The sequence below is a fragment of the Carassius auratus genome, chromosome 31, assembly GCF_003368295.1.
Source record: "Carassius auratus strain Wakin chromosome 31, ASM336829v1, whole genome shotgun sequence".
Taxonomy (NCBI): Eukaryota; Metazoa; Chordata; class Actinopteri; order Cypriniformes; family Cyprinidae; genus Carassius; species Carassius auratus.
Window position 1 is genome coordinate 7025416 of NC_039273.1, and position 17862 is coordinate 7043277.

The window sequence follows — 17862 nt, forward strand, 5'->3', positions numbered from 1 at the left end:
ACAGAGATAAAAAGTACCCTGAATACAGTGTACAATGTGTACAATGAATACAGCTGTATTTTTAATGTTGTGGGCCTATATTTCTGCTGGAGGTCCTGGACATCTTGTTTAGACACATGGCATCTTTGATTCTATCAAATACCAACAGAGAAAAAAAATCAGTAATTGACTGACTGGGCCATGTTTAGATCTTCCAACCATACAATAATCGAAACACAGTCCTCAAAAACAACACAAAAATGGGTCACTGAGCTCAAAACCAAGTTTCTGCTATGGCCATTCCAGCCCTCTGACCTGAACCCTATAGAAAATGAGAGGAGTGAACTGAAGAGGAGAAGCACCAACATGGAGCTGGGAATCTAAAGGGTCTGGAGTGATTCTGGATGAAGGAATGGTCTCTGATCTCTTGTCCGGTGTTCTTTAACCTCATCAAGCATTATTTAGAAGAAAATTTAGACCTGTTAAACTGGCAAATGAAGGTTTCAAAAAGTATTGAATAAAAGGGTGCCAATAATTGTGGCTAATTTGTATTTGAGAAAAAACTTTATCTAATAATGACCTCCCCATTTTAAAATCTTATTATCTAATGAAAGGATACGTTTTTGTGATTTTTTAAATAAAAGATCAAAACGATTAACAATATACAAATCACATTTCACAGCCTTCTTTGATCATATTTACCAAGTGAGCAAATATTTTTGGCCACGACTATATATATATATATATATATTTTTTTTTTTTTTTTTTTACACTTGAATTATTCAAACATTTTGACAGCCAATCATGGATCTGCCGTTGCGGATTTAAGTGGCGTCGTCTTTGGAGTAAACGCTGAAATAGTAAGCGTTAATGAATTATTGTTTTTGGTGTAAATGTGTTGCAATTTTCATAAATTGCACTGTTACCATACCTTAAAATTGTAAATTAAGTCATGTTCACTGTAAGAACAATAACACCGTTTTAGTTCCATATCCCATGATATGGAATGATAACTAGAACAGAAAAACGATATCGTTAGAATAACTTTCAGAACGATCTTTTTTTCCAGATGACACAAACACAGCCAATCAGAATCTATCCTAGATAAAGTGGCGCCGGCTGTGTGTTGGTGTAGAAATAGGTTATACTCGGTGAACGTTGTAATCATTTTTATCATTACAGTTAACTTTTGTTTTTCATTAGACATTAACTAGAAGATATGTAAATATAATTTTTTCTGACCTAAAAGACACAATAATGGCAAACCACAGAGCCATGGTTGTTTATAAAAGTCATCAAGGAAAACATAAAAACATTACGATCATCAAATCTGATTAATCACTACACCAGAGACTGTTTTTAATTGTCAGAATGAATTCAATCCGTTGGAAGCAAAAAGTGTCCATGTAAACGCACCTACTGAGCTGCAGTATTTCCACGTGGACACATTGACAATGCACTACCGTAATTAAAGGGAATGCAACAGAGTTCAGCCGAGTACAAAGCATATTAAGCGAAAATGCGAGATCATGCAACTTTATTTCAAAATTATATATATTAGCTATATTAGCTTATATTTGCACTGCTGTGGTTCTGTAAGGAAATATCAGCCCTCAAATCGCGCTACATGAAAGAGAATAAGAGCACAAAAAATGCTACAAAAATGCAAAAAATAATAATAATTCCCCCACCCGAGATTGGCCTGCAAAATCCTTCCAATAAATCAGTAGTGAAAAATACCTTGAGAAACACAAAGCTCAAAATCAGTCAAAGTAGATCAACTGTGAATTTACATGCAGTCAGATTTTAGGGTTTAAATTAATAATAAAATCCTTGGGAAGGAAAAGCATTAAGGGTCTTGGACAGCTTTTCAATGCTCAATCACCAAGGGACTGGGAGGATCAGCACAGCATCAGTGTGTTGGACAGTTACAATTACATTACATATCATGCCCTTTGAGAACATAATGCTACACAGGTTTGAGATGAAAGGATGAACAAAACAAGCAGAAACCTTGAGTTTCAATCTAAAGCATTTAAAAGCTTTAAGTGGAAAGCCTATCCTACGGCATACGCCTCAGTTTTGAGGGTGTTTCTGCTGTCTCTGATATTGAAGTCTTCAGTGGGAAAACAAGGCCCGTTTCAACAAAAATGTGCCATGTTTTATGGCATTCCAACACAACATAATGCTTTAACACAACATTATGATTGAACAGTTAAATAAGATCCATAAAAAAGTTACTATGCATCATATTGCAATTGCTGACTGAATTAACCAAAAAAGGAATTCAGAGACAAGTTACAGTATCTTATATTTTTTATTGTTACAATGACGGTCAAATGAACAATGATTTTCATATGTCTATATGTAAGAATGCATTAATCTACGTACTGCAATGATTTTGTTTTCGTTTTAATTAAAATGAGCCAGTTTTAGGAATACCGGTTTAAATTCCCATAAACGTGACAGAGAACAGCATTGTGGGTACCCCTTAAACCATCCCATTCCCTCACTATGAGCTCTAATGAACCCTTCATTTGATCGTTCAGTTGCTTTTTTCATCTGTACTCCGTTTCTGTCATTAATTGATCCTTCCTAACTGTTCATTCCTCTTCATCTTCTCCCTGGTCTCCATCCATTAGTAGGGCAGCGTACTTACTTGCAGAGCTGAATTGCTGTAGTGACAAAAAGAAAGTTTATAACCTTAATGTTTGTGAGGAGCAAGAAAATAATCTTCAGTATTTCTCACTGAATTAGTAGTTCCCCCACAAGTCTTACAACACAGAGGGCTGAACAACTGCACTAATTTGAAGGTTTCTACAAATCATATTTGGGGTCTAATTCTTCTTGTAATGTAGACTATGTCTGCTCACTGAGGGGTCAGGACCAGATAAAGTACTCACAGGAGGAGTGCCCTCTTCATATTTCTTTGGTTCTGAGGCTATTCTGGGATCTTGTTCCCGTCTGACCTCCTTCCTTTTAATTAAAATACATGACAGGGTTTAAGAATAGATAAAATTATATCGAGATCATGATCAAATGTATGTGTTACATTAGCGATGATAAGCTCTACACATACGTACTTGATATGGATCAATCTAACAGCCGATCACGCAGCAGAAAAAAAACGTGACAACTAGCTTATTAGCTAGATGTATGGACTATTTAAAAGTCAGTTTTAGAGCGTAGTATTTCCCATTTGCTTCAACACACAGAAAAGTCTAGCATTCTTTTCCTCTAACAATATATTAGATTCAGGTACTGCCCTTCAGTCAATGTGATGTCTATGGAGTCTATAAAGTACAAGACAAATTCACATTAATGAAGGATGTCACCTGTCTGCAGGTTCTCTCGGTTTCTCTTTATTTGGGCAGTCAACTTCTCGTCCCCGACCCCATCCTCCTTCTCCTCCTCTTCCCTGAGACACAACTTTATCCTTTCGAATGCCATCAACCCGGTTTTCATCTAACAAACAGAAAAACAGACAAGTGAGAAAACTGTATATATTCATATGTTTTTTTTCCAATCTTCTGAAGTTTTAATGTGGAGACTTTTAACCTTTGCCTGATACTCTCTCTTCTTCTGACCTAGAGAAACAGTGACAGAGAAAAACAAAAAGCGCATGAGTGTTACTTGTGCTTCATCATTGTGTATTTTATATTTGTATTTCCATTATTTGTGGGAGAAATCACACCTGTTGGGTTTAAGAGCGCTTTTGTTGCTAGGGGCAGCTGAGGGTGGTCCTTCCTTCTCATTAGCACCACCCCCTGTGCTGCGTTTGGCCCAGACATTTTCTTTAGGTGGTGGAGCTGGCATAACTTTCAGCGGGAGCGCACCCTGACTGGAAGAGGGTGATGGACATGCAGGAGAGGTCGGCTCATCCTCCTGTCCACTGAGGACTTCATTCTCTGAATGTTCACCGTCTTGACTCCTAGATCCTGAACATCACAGATACAGAAGTATTTAACACCATGTTAACTACTGGCAGGATCTTCTTTTTTAGGCATATTTGCTTGAAAAAAATTAAATAATAATAATAATAAATATATACCATATTTTTTTTCGGACTATAAGTCACACTGGACTATAAGTCGCATTTATTTAGAACAAAGAGTAAGCATTACCGTCTACAGCCGCCAGAGAGTGGTCTATGTTTTCAGTGGTAGTCTACAGGAGCACTGAGCAGCATGGAGCGCCCTCTCGCGACTGTAGACGCTAATGTTTTCTCTTGGTTCATTTCTCTTGGTTCATGTCAAATTAATTTTGATAAATAAGTCGCACATGACTATAAGTCGCAGGACCAGTCAAACTATGAAAAAAAGTCTACTTTCATTGTACAAAATGATTGTTATTTTAGTAATATTTACAGACAAATACAGTATTTAATATTTTGAATTAGCTTCTATTTGTAGGTTTTGAATTCATTGAAATTTTATTTAAAGGTTCAGCAATTTTATGTACCTTACAAATTTTCATTAATTTCATACATATTCGTTCTTTCAAATTTTTATATTTAGCTTTAATGTATATTAATTTTAGTATTAAAGTAATTGAAGTACCTCAACTTAAACATTTATAATGATCATTTAAGTTCATTTTTTCATCTAATATTTATATTTTACTTAATGACACAGCTTTAAACATTATCTGTCATTCTCAAAGAAAGTGCTTCCTGTGATTATTTTGCTGTGGTATTTTGTAAGGAACTTTGAAATAACTGAAATTATTTGGAGAAGTGATCTTGACATGTAATGCGGTTTAGACCTTTCTGTAACTACTTTAGCTGTGCGTTTCCCTGAAAATAACTGCATGACTTAGAACGTTCATCAGCCAATAAGATTCAAGGATTCAACAACCCCGTAGCATAAAGCTAATATAGCCCTTATACAAGAATTCGCCATTTAATATTAGCGCATACCTAATATACATGCTCTGATAATGGTTTATAATTTAGTGCCATGCCAGCTAACATGGCTATATTCATTAGAAGAAACAAAGTAAATAAAACAGTATATAAATACACAGCACACACTTTATATAAATAAATGATCTTTGATAAAAAATAATATAAAATAAACTGAATCTGGCCTGATTACTATAAAAATCATAAGAATCAACCAAAAAGTAAAGAGTAAAACATGCATAAATGTATTTATTACCTTTAGGTTGTGAGGATTCACTTCCCGTGCGTCGACGCTCTTCAGGTGGTTGTTCATTCCTCCAACTCAAGTCTCTGAAGAAAAAAAAAAAAAAAAAAGAGAAATTCAAACACAAATTCTCAAAATACTCTTTGATCACAATTTTTACAGTTACGTTTTCAGAGACTCCAGTTCCCGAGCTGTATTCAATTTCAACCCTCCCCAAGATCCCTATGAGATTCACTTCATTTTAGTCTATTTTTACACCAAGTTAGACCCAAGCACTTTTCCATCAACCCATCTATTCATCCTTTCTCACCGATCTCGTGGTCGTCTCTCCGATGCCCTGTTCTTGTCCTCCTCCAAATGTTTCTGGAGTCGTTCTTGTTCTTTCTTCAGCCTCTCCTCCATCTCTCTTTCCTTAGCAGCCGTGTCCACAGGTTTGGCTGCCCCAAATATAGAGGAAGTCCTGCTGGAATTAGCCACCCTTATATCACTCTGCGGGGACAAGCTTCCACTCTGTTCCTCCTCTTTTGGGATGCTCCGTGGCTTCAGGTTCAACTTGGGCCTCTGTGTAGGGGCTGGAATGAGAAATCTCATATGATTAGTGACAACGTTCCTGATATTAAACTTGTATCTTTAAACCTGAAACATTTAATTTCTGCCTTAACACTGTCTGATGTACCCCTCTCATCTTGTCCATCATCCCTCCTTTCTGAACGCTCTTCTCGATCTCCATCACGCCAGTCATCATTGTCTCGCTTGAAGCCACTGCTGAATCCTCGTCGTCCACCACGTGAGTCATAACCTTAGACAATCACAACCATAGCATTACTTACAAAGCAAACATTAACTCATAACACACCAAAAACACAGAACCTCATAGAGAACTTAACTAGCACTTACATTCAATTTGGGTATCACATGAGAAATTAAGCAATCTTTTGTGTGAATAAGCAGAAAAAAATAGACGAAATGCTACAAACTTCCAAAATCATAGTCTGTGCTACCTTTGTCATCATAGCGATCCCTTCGGTCTCGGTCGTCAAAGCGATCTCTTCCACTGAAGCGATCGCGACCGCTGTCATAACGATCATCACGCCTCGGAGCATCTCTGAATCGGTCCGACTCAAAGCGGTCACGTGACCCTGCAAAAAAATACCACAAGGCATCTCACTAAAGCTTACACTACAGCCACGTCATCATCTGAAATGCCACTCTTCTGTGAACATGTGCACAAAATTTAGTGGAAGCTAGAGATTGCGGTTTTAAGAAGTTTTGATAAATATGGATATTTGTCAAACAAATACATCGCTTTGCTTCGGAAGGACTTTATTAACCCCCTGAAGCTATGTGAAGTACTTTTTATGATGGATGGACACACTTTTTTGGGCTTCAAACTCTTGATCCCCCTTTCATTGCAATTATAAAGCTCGGAAGAGACGGGACATGTTTTAATTTGTCCGAAAGAAGACATATGAGTGAAGTGAAGTGACATTCAGCCAAGTATGGTGACCCATACTCAGAATTTGTGCTCTGCATTTAACCCATCCGAAATGCACACACACAGAGCAGTGAACACACACACACACACTGTGAGCACACACCCGGAGCAGTGGGCAGCCATTTATGCTGCGGCGCCCGGGGAGCAGTTGGGGTTCGATGCCTTGCTCAAGGGCACCTAAGTCGAGGTATTGAAGGTGGAGAGAGAGCTGTTCATGCACTCCCCCCACCCACAATTCCGTCCGGCCCGAGACTAGAACTCACAACCCTTCGATTGGGAGTCCAACCCTCTAACCATTAGGCCACGACTTCCCCACTATATACACCAAGGATGTATATATATATACACCAAGGATGGCTTGAGGGTGAGTAAATCATGGTGTAATTTGATTTTTTTGGTGAAATATCCCTTTAAAAAAGACAAATCCACATTTTCTGTCAAAATTAACACTAGTTTAAGCATGATACAGAGTGTGCATCTGTTTAACGTACTGTCCCCGAATCCGTCATCTCTGCGTGGACCATCATCCTTGTCCCCGCTTGGCCGTGCCCTCCAATCAGAATCTGTCTTATCAGGGCCACTGTCCATCCCACGACCTCTATCCCTGTCTCGCCCCATCATTGATCCACTATCCCTCTCTGGAAGAAATATAAATAAATGTTAATTTTAGTAATTAAATGAAATATTAATTTAGTCGAGAGGCAAAGACATCATGTATATCATCTTTCACCTTTGTCATTGGATGAATCCGCAATATCCACCCGGATCCGTCTGTTCCCAAGATTCTACACAAATGTAATGCAATGTTAACTCAAAACAGAAAACAAAGGTAATGCACTGAGGTCAGTGTTTTACAGACGACCCACCTCTTCATTTAGACTGAGAGCACTCAAGAATGATTCAACATCTTCAAACTCTGCATAACCAAAACCCTTAAGCCTCTCTGGGTTACTAGGCTCCCGTGGCAAACGTACTGCACTGATCTGAGAATACACACAAAACACATCCAGTTATACGCAACCTGCATTTGTCAAAGCCGCTACGAAAGACTCTGAATGTAAGTGTATTATCTAGACATCCTGTTTCTAAACATGCAGATCCCCACTGACCCCAAGACCCCTGAAGAAGTCTTTGATGGATTCCTCGCTGACGTCGTAAGGAAGGTTACCAAGAAAGGCGGTGTAGGGTGGACCGCGTGGCAGCCGAGAGCGGTCAATGTTTGGTCCCCGCGCTGCACGAGGCGCAGTTGGCAGGATGGAGCGATCGATGGGAGGAGCTCGATATGTATCCTCTGCACCATGCCAAGAAGTTGAGACTAAAGAGAAGGAATACAGAACTTGACTATCACAGAATATGATTTCAATGCCTGGATCGTAAAATACATCAGACCAACGGTAGTATTTTGCCTTCTTAAGACTTGACAATATTTTTGCCCCGCTCTACAGTCTGGAAGAGTCAACACAAATTGCCAAAAGTCAGAGCCTGCCATTTTTAGCCAGTAAACTGCGTAGTATGTGACTGGTACACACTACATTTTTTAGCTCCATGTTAGGGCTGAATAATTTATTACAGCAAGTGCTGCTCTATCACTGCATCTGAATTTGAGGGACTTTAGTAAGCATTTGGGAATACAACATGCACCAACAATCTTTCCTTACTTAAGTCTGATGATTTAATGTTTGAAAATTAAGAAATTAAGACATCCATAATGTGTTACAGCCTTCACTCACCATCACTTTCCAAGTCATCGGTCTCGTCTGCCCAGCTGGTGGTCTTTGCGCTGGGGTAACTGGGGGGCGCACTGCCACTGCCATCATTCGCAAGGAAGTCATTCAGGGTCAGGGTCTTCCCCTTCTTCTTATTCTTCTTAGCTAAAGAATGAAAAACTGATGCTATGAGAATGCCATAACTTATTTGAGAAATATGTTGAACCAAACAGGTGATGGTAGCCATTGACTTTATATAAGTCACTCTATACAAGTGGATGGCTACCATCAAGTGCTTGGTTACCAATATTCATCGATTCGAAACATTTTCTTTTGTGTTCAACAGAACAAAGAAACTCATAAATGTTTAAAACAACTTTAGGGTGAGTAAAAGGACGAACAGAACTACTGGAAAATCTGGCAAACTCATTACACCAAAAGATGTAATGGCTTTTTAAAAGGTCAAAACAAAGAAACATATGCACAAATTAAATGTTTACAGTAAGATGCATTTGGAAAACAGAATTTTTGTTTCATGCCACCATTAACATTCAGAAGAAGAAGAACATTTTAACATCCCCACCCTAGCTGGGACACGTAGTGTCACAGATAACAGACAAAGCATGACTATGCGCAAATAAAAAAATAATAAAAAAAGTTAGGCTTATTTAAAGAACATTATCACATTATTTGTTTATTCACTAATATCTGCCTGCTTTAGAAGTGAAATGTCACTACACGTGTAGAGGATTTCCATGTAAAAACCACTTCACACCCTTCATTTAATTGCACGAAACCCAGAATATACACTAATAGCTTTCACACCAGTGAGCAATGTCACACCTTGTGCAAAAGATGTGTTGCTGACACTCTGCAATGTGGAAAAGGGTAACATAAGGCACATTCACATTATGTTTGTTTTACTCCGCAATTCGTATATGCATTAACAGGACAAGCCTGAAAAAGATCAGAATCTCAATTTATAATACCACTGGTGTCAAATATTATTACTGATTTTAAATGTCATTCAGATGTATCATTAAGAAACGGTTTCAGATAATTCAGTCTTTCCCAGCTCAAGAAGATAAGAGCTGTATTTGCATAAGTTCTGGACATTTAGGCTGGTTGTACAAGCCTTTGAAACACTACTGATGCATTTTTTGGGGACACTTAAACACTCTTTCTGAATTGTCTTTAAAGAACTCTTGACACATACATTTTAGTATGAGATAGTAGGAGATGTTTGGTAATGGATTGCTCAAATTTAATCTAATCAATTAGTTATTCAAAAAAATATTTATTCAATGACTCGACACAAAAAGTCAATCGCCACCTACAGGCGTAACGACTTAACTGCAGCGAATGAGTCCGTTAACAAATCTTTTCGGTGATCACATATACATATAAAAAAGTAACACAAATAAATCTAAATCACCAATCCAACCGCCGTTCTGTCAAAAAAGACGAGAGAACGTCTATTTGCTCCACGCACGTGGTCACCTCTCCGGTCCCTCCTCTGGATCGTACTGCGCATGCGCGCCAAGCACGGGTTATTAGCACCGTTCTAAACTTCACGCGCTATAATTTACTTTCCGTGCATTAACCTTATACATTTACGCGTACATTAAAACGCCCGAACATCCATCTGCGAAATCTTTCCGTTCTAAAACGCAAGAGGATAACAAAACAGGCGATGCACGTCATTTTGCAGCTAGCACACAGGCTAATTCATTTGCGCAGAAGGCTTCCCCAATACAACTAATCCTTCATGCTTTAAGAATATTTTCTCAGTATATTTAGCAGTGCAGCACAGTGAATGCTATAACCATTACGTTTTAAACCAAGAGGGTTTTACAAACTTGTTTAGTGATATTTCGCAAAGAAAGCCTTAAATGTAGGCCGAGCGCGGAGCGCATTATTCTCACCTGACGCCGCCATGTTGGAGAGTGTTCTGATGGTCGAGTCCCGGATGAAGGCGTCAGGGATTTGTCACGGGGGCTGGCAGGCATCACAAGCACACGACAACATGTTTAACAAGTTGCACTTGTGAGGACGTGAAACCTGTTATTAATCATTTCAGGAAACAGAATGCAACAACCAAGCTTAAAAAAAAAATCCATAAGTCTGGTATTATTATATTTTTTTAGATGGATAATGAGCAATGTGTTGTATCACTTTATTATTTGTACATCCTTGTCGAGGTGAAACAAAGGCATTTGGTTTGTGTCATGACACTACAAACACTTTTCATCCACCCACTCCGGTGTGATTTGCAAGCCAGATGATGCAGTATTTATTTAGTCATTTATATAATACAGATTACAAACAAGAGCCAAATTATATTAGCAAGTCATGCTAATATTATATAATCCACTTGTATGAATTTGTATGTTCTATAAAATGAATTTTGAATTATTTAGGTACAATTCTGACACAAATAAATCATTAGTCTAAAAAAAAGGAAAAAATAAGACTTTCATTACACATATATTTTGAAGAAAATTTATTTAAAATTTATTCTTTGCTGATTTAAAGAAATATGTTGTTGTATAACCTGTACTTGATGCATGAAGTTGTTGCACAGACTGTTTAAACAAATTAAAAACATAAAGTGCAGGTGAGTCATTTAGAAGACTGCCAACCAGGAATTATCCACTGAAACCCTGCAGAGACACAAAAACACACAGAGACAAAAAAAAATAAATCCAAATTTGAATCATGTCTGGTTGTGTTTCAGAACAATGAACACTTGTTTGTGTGTGTATTTGGAATTACTGCATATCTTTTCATAATCCCTGCAGCAGTTTAAGAGGCAGCGAGGATTACAGTTGCAGCGGTTGTGGAAGTCGGATCTCTCACCACATGTCCTTTGACAAGAGTTTGAGGCTACAATAAAAAAAAGTCATTATAAAGCATTATGCAGATATGTATGAAGTGAAAAAAAAATCATGAAAGAAGAAGATATTTTGAAATATCAGTTGCCTCTGACTTTCAGTGTATGGACAAAAAAAATTCAATGGAAGTCAATGGTAACCGAAAAATATTTAGAATAGAGCATTTTTCTCTTTTTGGGGTGGTAGTACTTGGTGATGTAGTAGTTTTAGTAGTAGTTAGGAAGGTTGTAGAAGTGGGTGATATAGTAGAAACAGACTGGCATGTGCTTGTAGGGCTGAAGGTGACAAAACCTGGCAGTTTCTGTCCAATCTTGTTTGTCATCCAGCTCTTATACTGTGACACGCGGGTGTAAACACCGGGTGCATTGGGATCAGCACAGCCATAACCCCAGCCGGTGATACCAGACTGAACCCACACTGAACACTGCTGGCTCACCATTGGACCACAAAAATCCCCCTACAGAATGAAAAAGAGGATAAGTTTTTGTTTTTTTTGGGCCAGAATGTAAGATGGCCAGAAAGCAAATGGAGAATCATGTACAAATATATAAATGCAGCATAGATGTTTGTGTGTAAATATATACAGTATTAGAGAAACTCTGTGGACTTTAAGATATGCAGGATGTTTTTATACACATGCTTAATCTGGTTGGTGGTTATACCTGGCAGGTGTCTTTGCCTCCCTGTATTAAACCAGCCCATCAGATTATTACTTTGAACATTGTCCACCACTGGAATCATAGTCTCCTGCAGAATCCCAGGAGAAGGTAGGTTCACTGAACACCAAACACAAAATAATCAATGAATGATTTTAGGGGTAGATGCATTAGGAATTAATGGGTTTGCATGTGTCTGTACCTCCAGATTGAATATCTCCCCAGCCTGTGATCCAGCTGCTGGTGCCAGAAGGGAAGACGCTGTTCTGGGCTGCCAGACACACGGGTCTAATGTAGTTATTAAAGGTGACTGTGGAGGACAGCCGGAGCAGAGCGATGTCATTGTCGTTTGTGTTCCTATCGTAGGAGGTGTGGACGATGACTGTAGTGATGTTTCTGCTGATCTCATTGGCATTGACTCCCTGCTGTGTCCTCCTTCCCAAATACACAGAAAAGAAAAAGGTACATTCTACCAAACAAAACAAAACAAGTGCTTATGTATTCAGGTGAATTTTACCCAGTTAAACAGTGAGCTGCTGTCAGTAACCATTCACTGTTGATGAGGGAGCCTCCGCAAAAATGACCTCCAAATTTGGAGCTGTGCAGACTGACCTGCTACGGCCATGAACCCTCAGAGGCATCCACACCACCCACAATACGGGTGTTTAGAGGGGCTTGTCCACAAACTATAGAGAAATTCTTCACATGTGCAATTCTGTTAAACTGTGATTCATATGAACATATGAAGAATGAGACAAGCTCTTACCATTCAGCTGATAAAGTGAACCTGCAGTGAAAGAGACATAACAGCACACATTAAACAGGAAGGATTTCATGGGTGACATCCTCTAACTAATTAACTTAATGAAATTATCCCACATGAACCAGGGCCGTGGCAGAAACATTTAGTGCTGATGAAGTTTCTACCTTAAACAAGTAAAAGTCCTTGAACACATAAGAGCAGGGCCAAACCTCCACATTTCCACAAACCATCTCTTCTCTTGCGGAATGGATGGAGATGGTGGATTTGGTTCTTTTTGCCCTCACAAACCCTTTATATATTCACTTCTGCAGTCTCTGCTCGCCATTTATCTAACCACTTTAAAATCGCACAAATCCGTTTTTATTATTATTTTAGCCCCTCGCCCTATTTTCGAAATGCAGATCTGTTAAACGCAAATTACTAAATCTTTTAACTAATCTTTAATGCAAGTTTTTATTTTTTTATTTTATAAATTAATTAGTCTTAATTAATAATTAGTCTGTAAAAAAATCTTACATAATATTTTAACAGCATTTTATTGAATTCTATATATGTAGGGAGAGAGAGAGATTCAAATTAATGTCATGGTGTTGAAAAAAAAGATCATTTATTATGTGTTGATTCTGTTGATCTGATTGCCACATGCTGCATTTAGGTCATAATTCACATTTCAGACTAACAAATACTGGCATTTATGTACTTGTGTGTTTCGCCAACACCTTTTTTTGTACCTGTTTGTCAATGAATACTGTTTGATTATGGATGGCTATGGATGGCTCCTCTAAATAATCAGCTCACATTCTCTCACATGTTGCTATGCATTTTAATATCAGAAAATAAACCATCTAAATAGCAAATGTATATTTTGGAACATTTAATAATTCAAGAATTAAAAAAAACAATAACTGAATATTAGAATACTTACACTGGATTTCAAATGTAATTTCTATTATTTTTGTAACAAGGTACAGCTGAATAAAACATTTTAAAAATAACTTATTTAAATAGAAGATAAATGTTTCTGTTCTTTGTGTGACATCAGGAGCAACTTATCCATTTGCATCTACTAATAGTATAATCTTTTATTCTTTAATTTTCTTTAAATCGTAAAAAAAAAAAGTTGGTAACACTTTATTTACAGCAATTACAAAGACTGGGTATTAACTAGGTACTAACCATGAACCTACAATGATACCTAATCTCAACCCATGTAGTTACCTTATACTACCATTCATTTCTTCTGTAAATACACCTACTGTAAAATAAAGTGTACACAAAAACTTTCCACTGTCTTGAAATCTATAGTTCACCTGTCTTTTCTTCCATGCAGTTAATGGTGTCTGCTGTGTCATTCAGCGTCATCTTTTGTGTTCCACTGTTGAAAGTCAAACCGGTTTGCAACAACATGTGGGTGAGTAAATGATGCAGTTTTGGGTGATCAAAGAACACCCTGTGGAATTAAGACTGGGATTAACAAAACTCTTTATCTCTGAAAACAAACTTGCATTTCAGATCTGTATTTAGTGAATTTAGTTCTAGAATACATGTTTAACAGATCCGCATTATGAAAACAGGGCGAGGTGCAAAAAATTATAATAACTGATTATTGCGACATTGGAATGATTAGACAAAAGGCAAGCAGAGCATGAAGAGGAGAAAGGGTTTGTGAGAGCAAGTGTGCTAAACATGCTACATGTTTAAAAAGGCCATTAGGTTCTTCATATACTTTTTTAAAGAAAAACTCCTGTCTTTCTGTTGAGGGATACTGGTGGTCCAATAGTGAGCAAGCAGTGTTCAACGTGGGCTCAGTCTGGTATCACCAGCTAGGGTTATGGCTGTGCTGAACCCAACGCACCTGGTGTTTATACCGCGTGTCACAGTATAAGAGCTGGATGACAAACAAGATTGGCCAGAACCTGCTGGTATTTGTCATTTACAACCCATCAAGTACATGTCAATCTGCACTGCACATGCACATCACTGATTTCTGATACCTCAACAACTTCTACTTTCACACGATTTTCTGCTACTACCGCAAGACCTCCTCCGTATCAGTGTAACCCTCTCACACACACCTGCACACATTCATGCCTCCTTAACAACTCTCACTTCTCTCCATGATGCTTGTTCAAATGTTTTTTTTGTTGTAGCCTCAATCTCTTGCCACAAAAGATGTGTTAAGAGATTTGACATTTGCACACTTGCAATTGTTTATGATGTTTTTAGTTTTTAAATAATACTCAAATCACTGAAACAGCAAATAATAAAAGAACAGAAGTCAAATAGTATCCTAAAAGACCAGAAGTCCTTCAGCTCTGCTTGTTTCTCTGTCTCTGCTGTCAGTGGATCATGGATACTAACTCTTGGTTGGCATAAACTCCTACACAGCTCACCGATGTTTCCAGTTTCTTCAAACATTCTATAAGCTGTGCAAGTACACCTAATCGAATGAATGTATAAATATATTTTTAAATCAGCAGAAAATGACAAACATTTGAATTAATTTCTCTATTGAGACTAAAGATTTCAAATAAAATGTGTCAAACATTTTAACTTGATTTTAATATTAATCTAATATACAAAGAAACAATATATTTGTATTTGAAATATCAGCGGTAAGTGATAATATCATTTGAATACATGTCTGTAATATGTATCTGTATAAATGATTAAATAAATACATGGCATCATTTGGCTTGTGAAGTCTCTTGCTGTAATAAATGACACCAACAGGGGACCTTGTTTTACATCTGAAAGGTATCATTACACAATCTTCCAACTCATTTATTACTGATAACCTTTGGACAGTGAAAGTGGTTAAGATGTTGAGGGATATGGAATTACATTTGCTTCAATAAAAATGAATGAAACTTTATAAAAACTGAACGTAACGTTTTCAGAAACTATCAAAAATATGCCATTACAAAAGAAGAAAAACACAATGAAAGTGAAAAAAATTAACTCAGTTGCACAAATGTAATAGGCTCTTCAAATATGCTTCATTCTTTGTTAATGATTTTCAAAGATTCGTTTTCGCTAATCGTGGATTCTTAATGCATTGCCACAGATTTCGCTTATCATTCGCAGTTTTTTCCGTTTGGTGTTTTGACACAAACTTCTCGTGGGGGTGGGGTTAACAGTGATCTACTCTGATTAGATTGTGAGCTTTTGATGGACAGGTGCTCTCTGATTGGGAAGTACAGACGCCACCCAGTCACACGCATATTGGAAAGCTCTCATGGTGATTTGTATATATATGTAAATAATATTTGACCTTCGATAATCTCAGTCTGTAAAGATGAGCTCTTTCCTTCAAGGTAGCTTGAAGTAAGCTTGTGTTACTGAATGACAATAATAACCTGCAACAAACTGTAGCACACTGTAACACGAAAAACTTGCATAGACGTTATTGGTTACTTCAGTAACACAAGCTTAGTTCAAGCTGCCTGAAGGACAAGTGGAGGAGGAAGATGACGCCGCTCTGTGTCTCTGTCTCCTGAAAGCTCATCTTTATCATAGACAGTTAAAGAAATGGACACAGTGACCCCATTGGATTCAACGGATAAAAATGTACTGCGCAGATGACGTATATGTCACATGAGCAACCTGTAAGTCTTCTAATCGCTGTGCCAAGAGAAATCTGAATCACCCACCGAATCTTGCAGAGAAGGCGAGCGTAAACAGGAGCAAATTGTGGTAAGTATTCTGATTAATTATCTCCCTTGACTTTATGCCTCCACGTCCCCTCGATTGCCTCATAGACAGTAAAAGATTGCCTGCGAGCTTCTCCTCCTGTCCATACGGTAATTTCTCTACTGTGCGACAGAGTCTCGTTGGTCATGACGCAATCAGTTGCCTATTTTTTACAAAAACTGCTTCTACGGGACCATAACCTCTTTAAACACCTCAGATGTAAAGTTATTCGCTGTCAAAGTGACGGCAAAATGAATGGGAGTCAATGGAATGCTAACAGCAGGTGGGGGTCCGCTAGCCAATGGCGGCGCACAGGGGTGCTTCAAAAAAATATGAAACCCTGCCCCCCTGATCTTTACAGACTGAGTCGATCGAAGGTCAAATATTGTTTACATATTTACTAATACAAGGCACGACGTATTGCATACAAATCAATGTGAGAGTTTTTTTTTCTTTTTTTTATTAATGCAGAGAACAAAAACATACAAAAGTATAAACATACATCACATAATATCAACCACACAAAAAAAGAATAAAAAATAAAATAGAACTAAAGAAAAGAGGGCCAAAATCTAAACAAAATTACACAAGGAGATGAAAAGCAGAGCAAATTCTAACAGTCCTTATTAGTTTTCTTATTAGTAGTTACTGATAGTACATTCAAATAGTTTTCTTTTAGAAAAACAGGGTCAGAGTCATAATACCCAAATATAATGTTTTTCATATGTACTGAGAAGCCTGGCAAAATCTTACAGTTGACAAACACACCAATATCATCTCAAAGTTTCTGAGTGTATGACATGACGCAAATAAGTGTACAGTTTCTTCAGAACTCGAACAAAAAGAGCTTGATGTCAGAGTTAAATCTTTGTATTAACTTTTTTACAGGGTAGAACCTGTGTATGAACTTAAAAGAAATTTCTTTCACTTGTCTGTGAAAGATAATTTTTGCGGTAGAGACCAGATTTAATCACCGCGAGAGCTTTCAGTATGCGTGCGACTGGGTGGGGTCTGTATTTCCCGGTCAGAGAGCACCTGTCCATCAAAAGCTCACTATCCAATCAGAGTAGATTACTGTTAACCCCGGCCCCACGAGAGGTTTGTGTCAAAACACCAATCAAAAAACTGCGCATCGTAAGCAAAATCTGTGGCAATGCATTCAGAATCCATGATTAGCAAAAACGAATCTTAAAAAACATTAACAAAGAATGAAGCATAACATTAAATTTGTGCGACTGAGTTCACTTTTTTAATTTTCATTGTGTTGTTCTTCTTTTGTAATGGCATATTTTTGATGGTTTCTGAAAAAGTTACGTTCAGTTTTATATTGAACCAAATATAATTCCATAGAGGGACTGCTTTGATGAAATTGACTGACTTGTTCAAAATGAGCATAGATGTCATGTTTCCAATAAAACATTTACTCTTTATACTACACATCCACACACAAACAAATGAAAAGAAAGTTTGTTTTTCAATGTATGATAAATTCAGACTTGCCTATGATGAACAGCACTGATTAACTAGTA

The 17862-nt window shown here is 37.6% G+C and overlaps 1 protein-coding gene and 1 pseudogene across 2 annotated transcripts; both read right to left on the reverse strand.

The window, feature by feature from the left end:
* Positions 1-2277: 2277 nt before the first annotated feature.
* On the reverse strand, positions 2278-10336 carry LOC113050349 (eukaryotic translation initiation factor 4B-like). Of its 2 annotated transcripts, XM_026213227.1 has the most exons (15): positions 10253-10336; positions 8352-8492; positions 7731-7936; positions 7488-7604; positions 7352-7406; positions 7113-7259; positions 6128-6265; positions 5803-5925; positions 5437-5698; positions 5139-5212; positions 3674-3917; positions 3538-3566; positions 3315-3444; positions 2883-2955; positions 2278-2654 (listed from the first exon to the last, which is right to left on the reverse strand). In XM_026213227.1, the coding sequence occupies exons 1-15, from the start codon at positions 10263-10265 to the stop codon at positions 2583-2585; spliced, it is 1824 nt and encodes a 607-aa protein (XP_026069012.1). In that variant the 5' UTR covers positions 10266-10336; the 3' UTR covers positions 2278-2582. The 2 variants fall into 2 exon arrangements, with proteins under 2 accessions (XP_026069012.1, XP_026069013.1); XM_026213228.1 differs by lacking the exon at positions 2883-2955 and having other exon boundaries at positions 10253-10265.
* Positions 10337-10849: 513 nt separating this feature from the next.
* LOC113051173 (tryptase-like) lies at positions 10850-14002 on the reverse strand (annotated as a pseudogene).
* Positions 14003-17862: the final 3860 nt, after the last annotated feature.

Coding starts and splice junctions, on each gene's coding strand:
- LOC113050349 (XM_026213227.1), bottom strand. Junction 6,266..7,112: donor AGATGACGGATTCGGGGACA/GTACGTTAAACA, acceptor ATTTTTTTGCAG/GGTCACGTGACCGCTTTGAG. Junction 5,699..5,802: donor TGATGGACAAGATGAGAGGG/GTACATCAGACA, acceptor TTCTCATTCCAG/CCCCTACACAGAGGCCCAAG.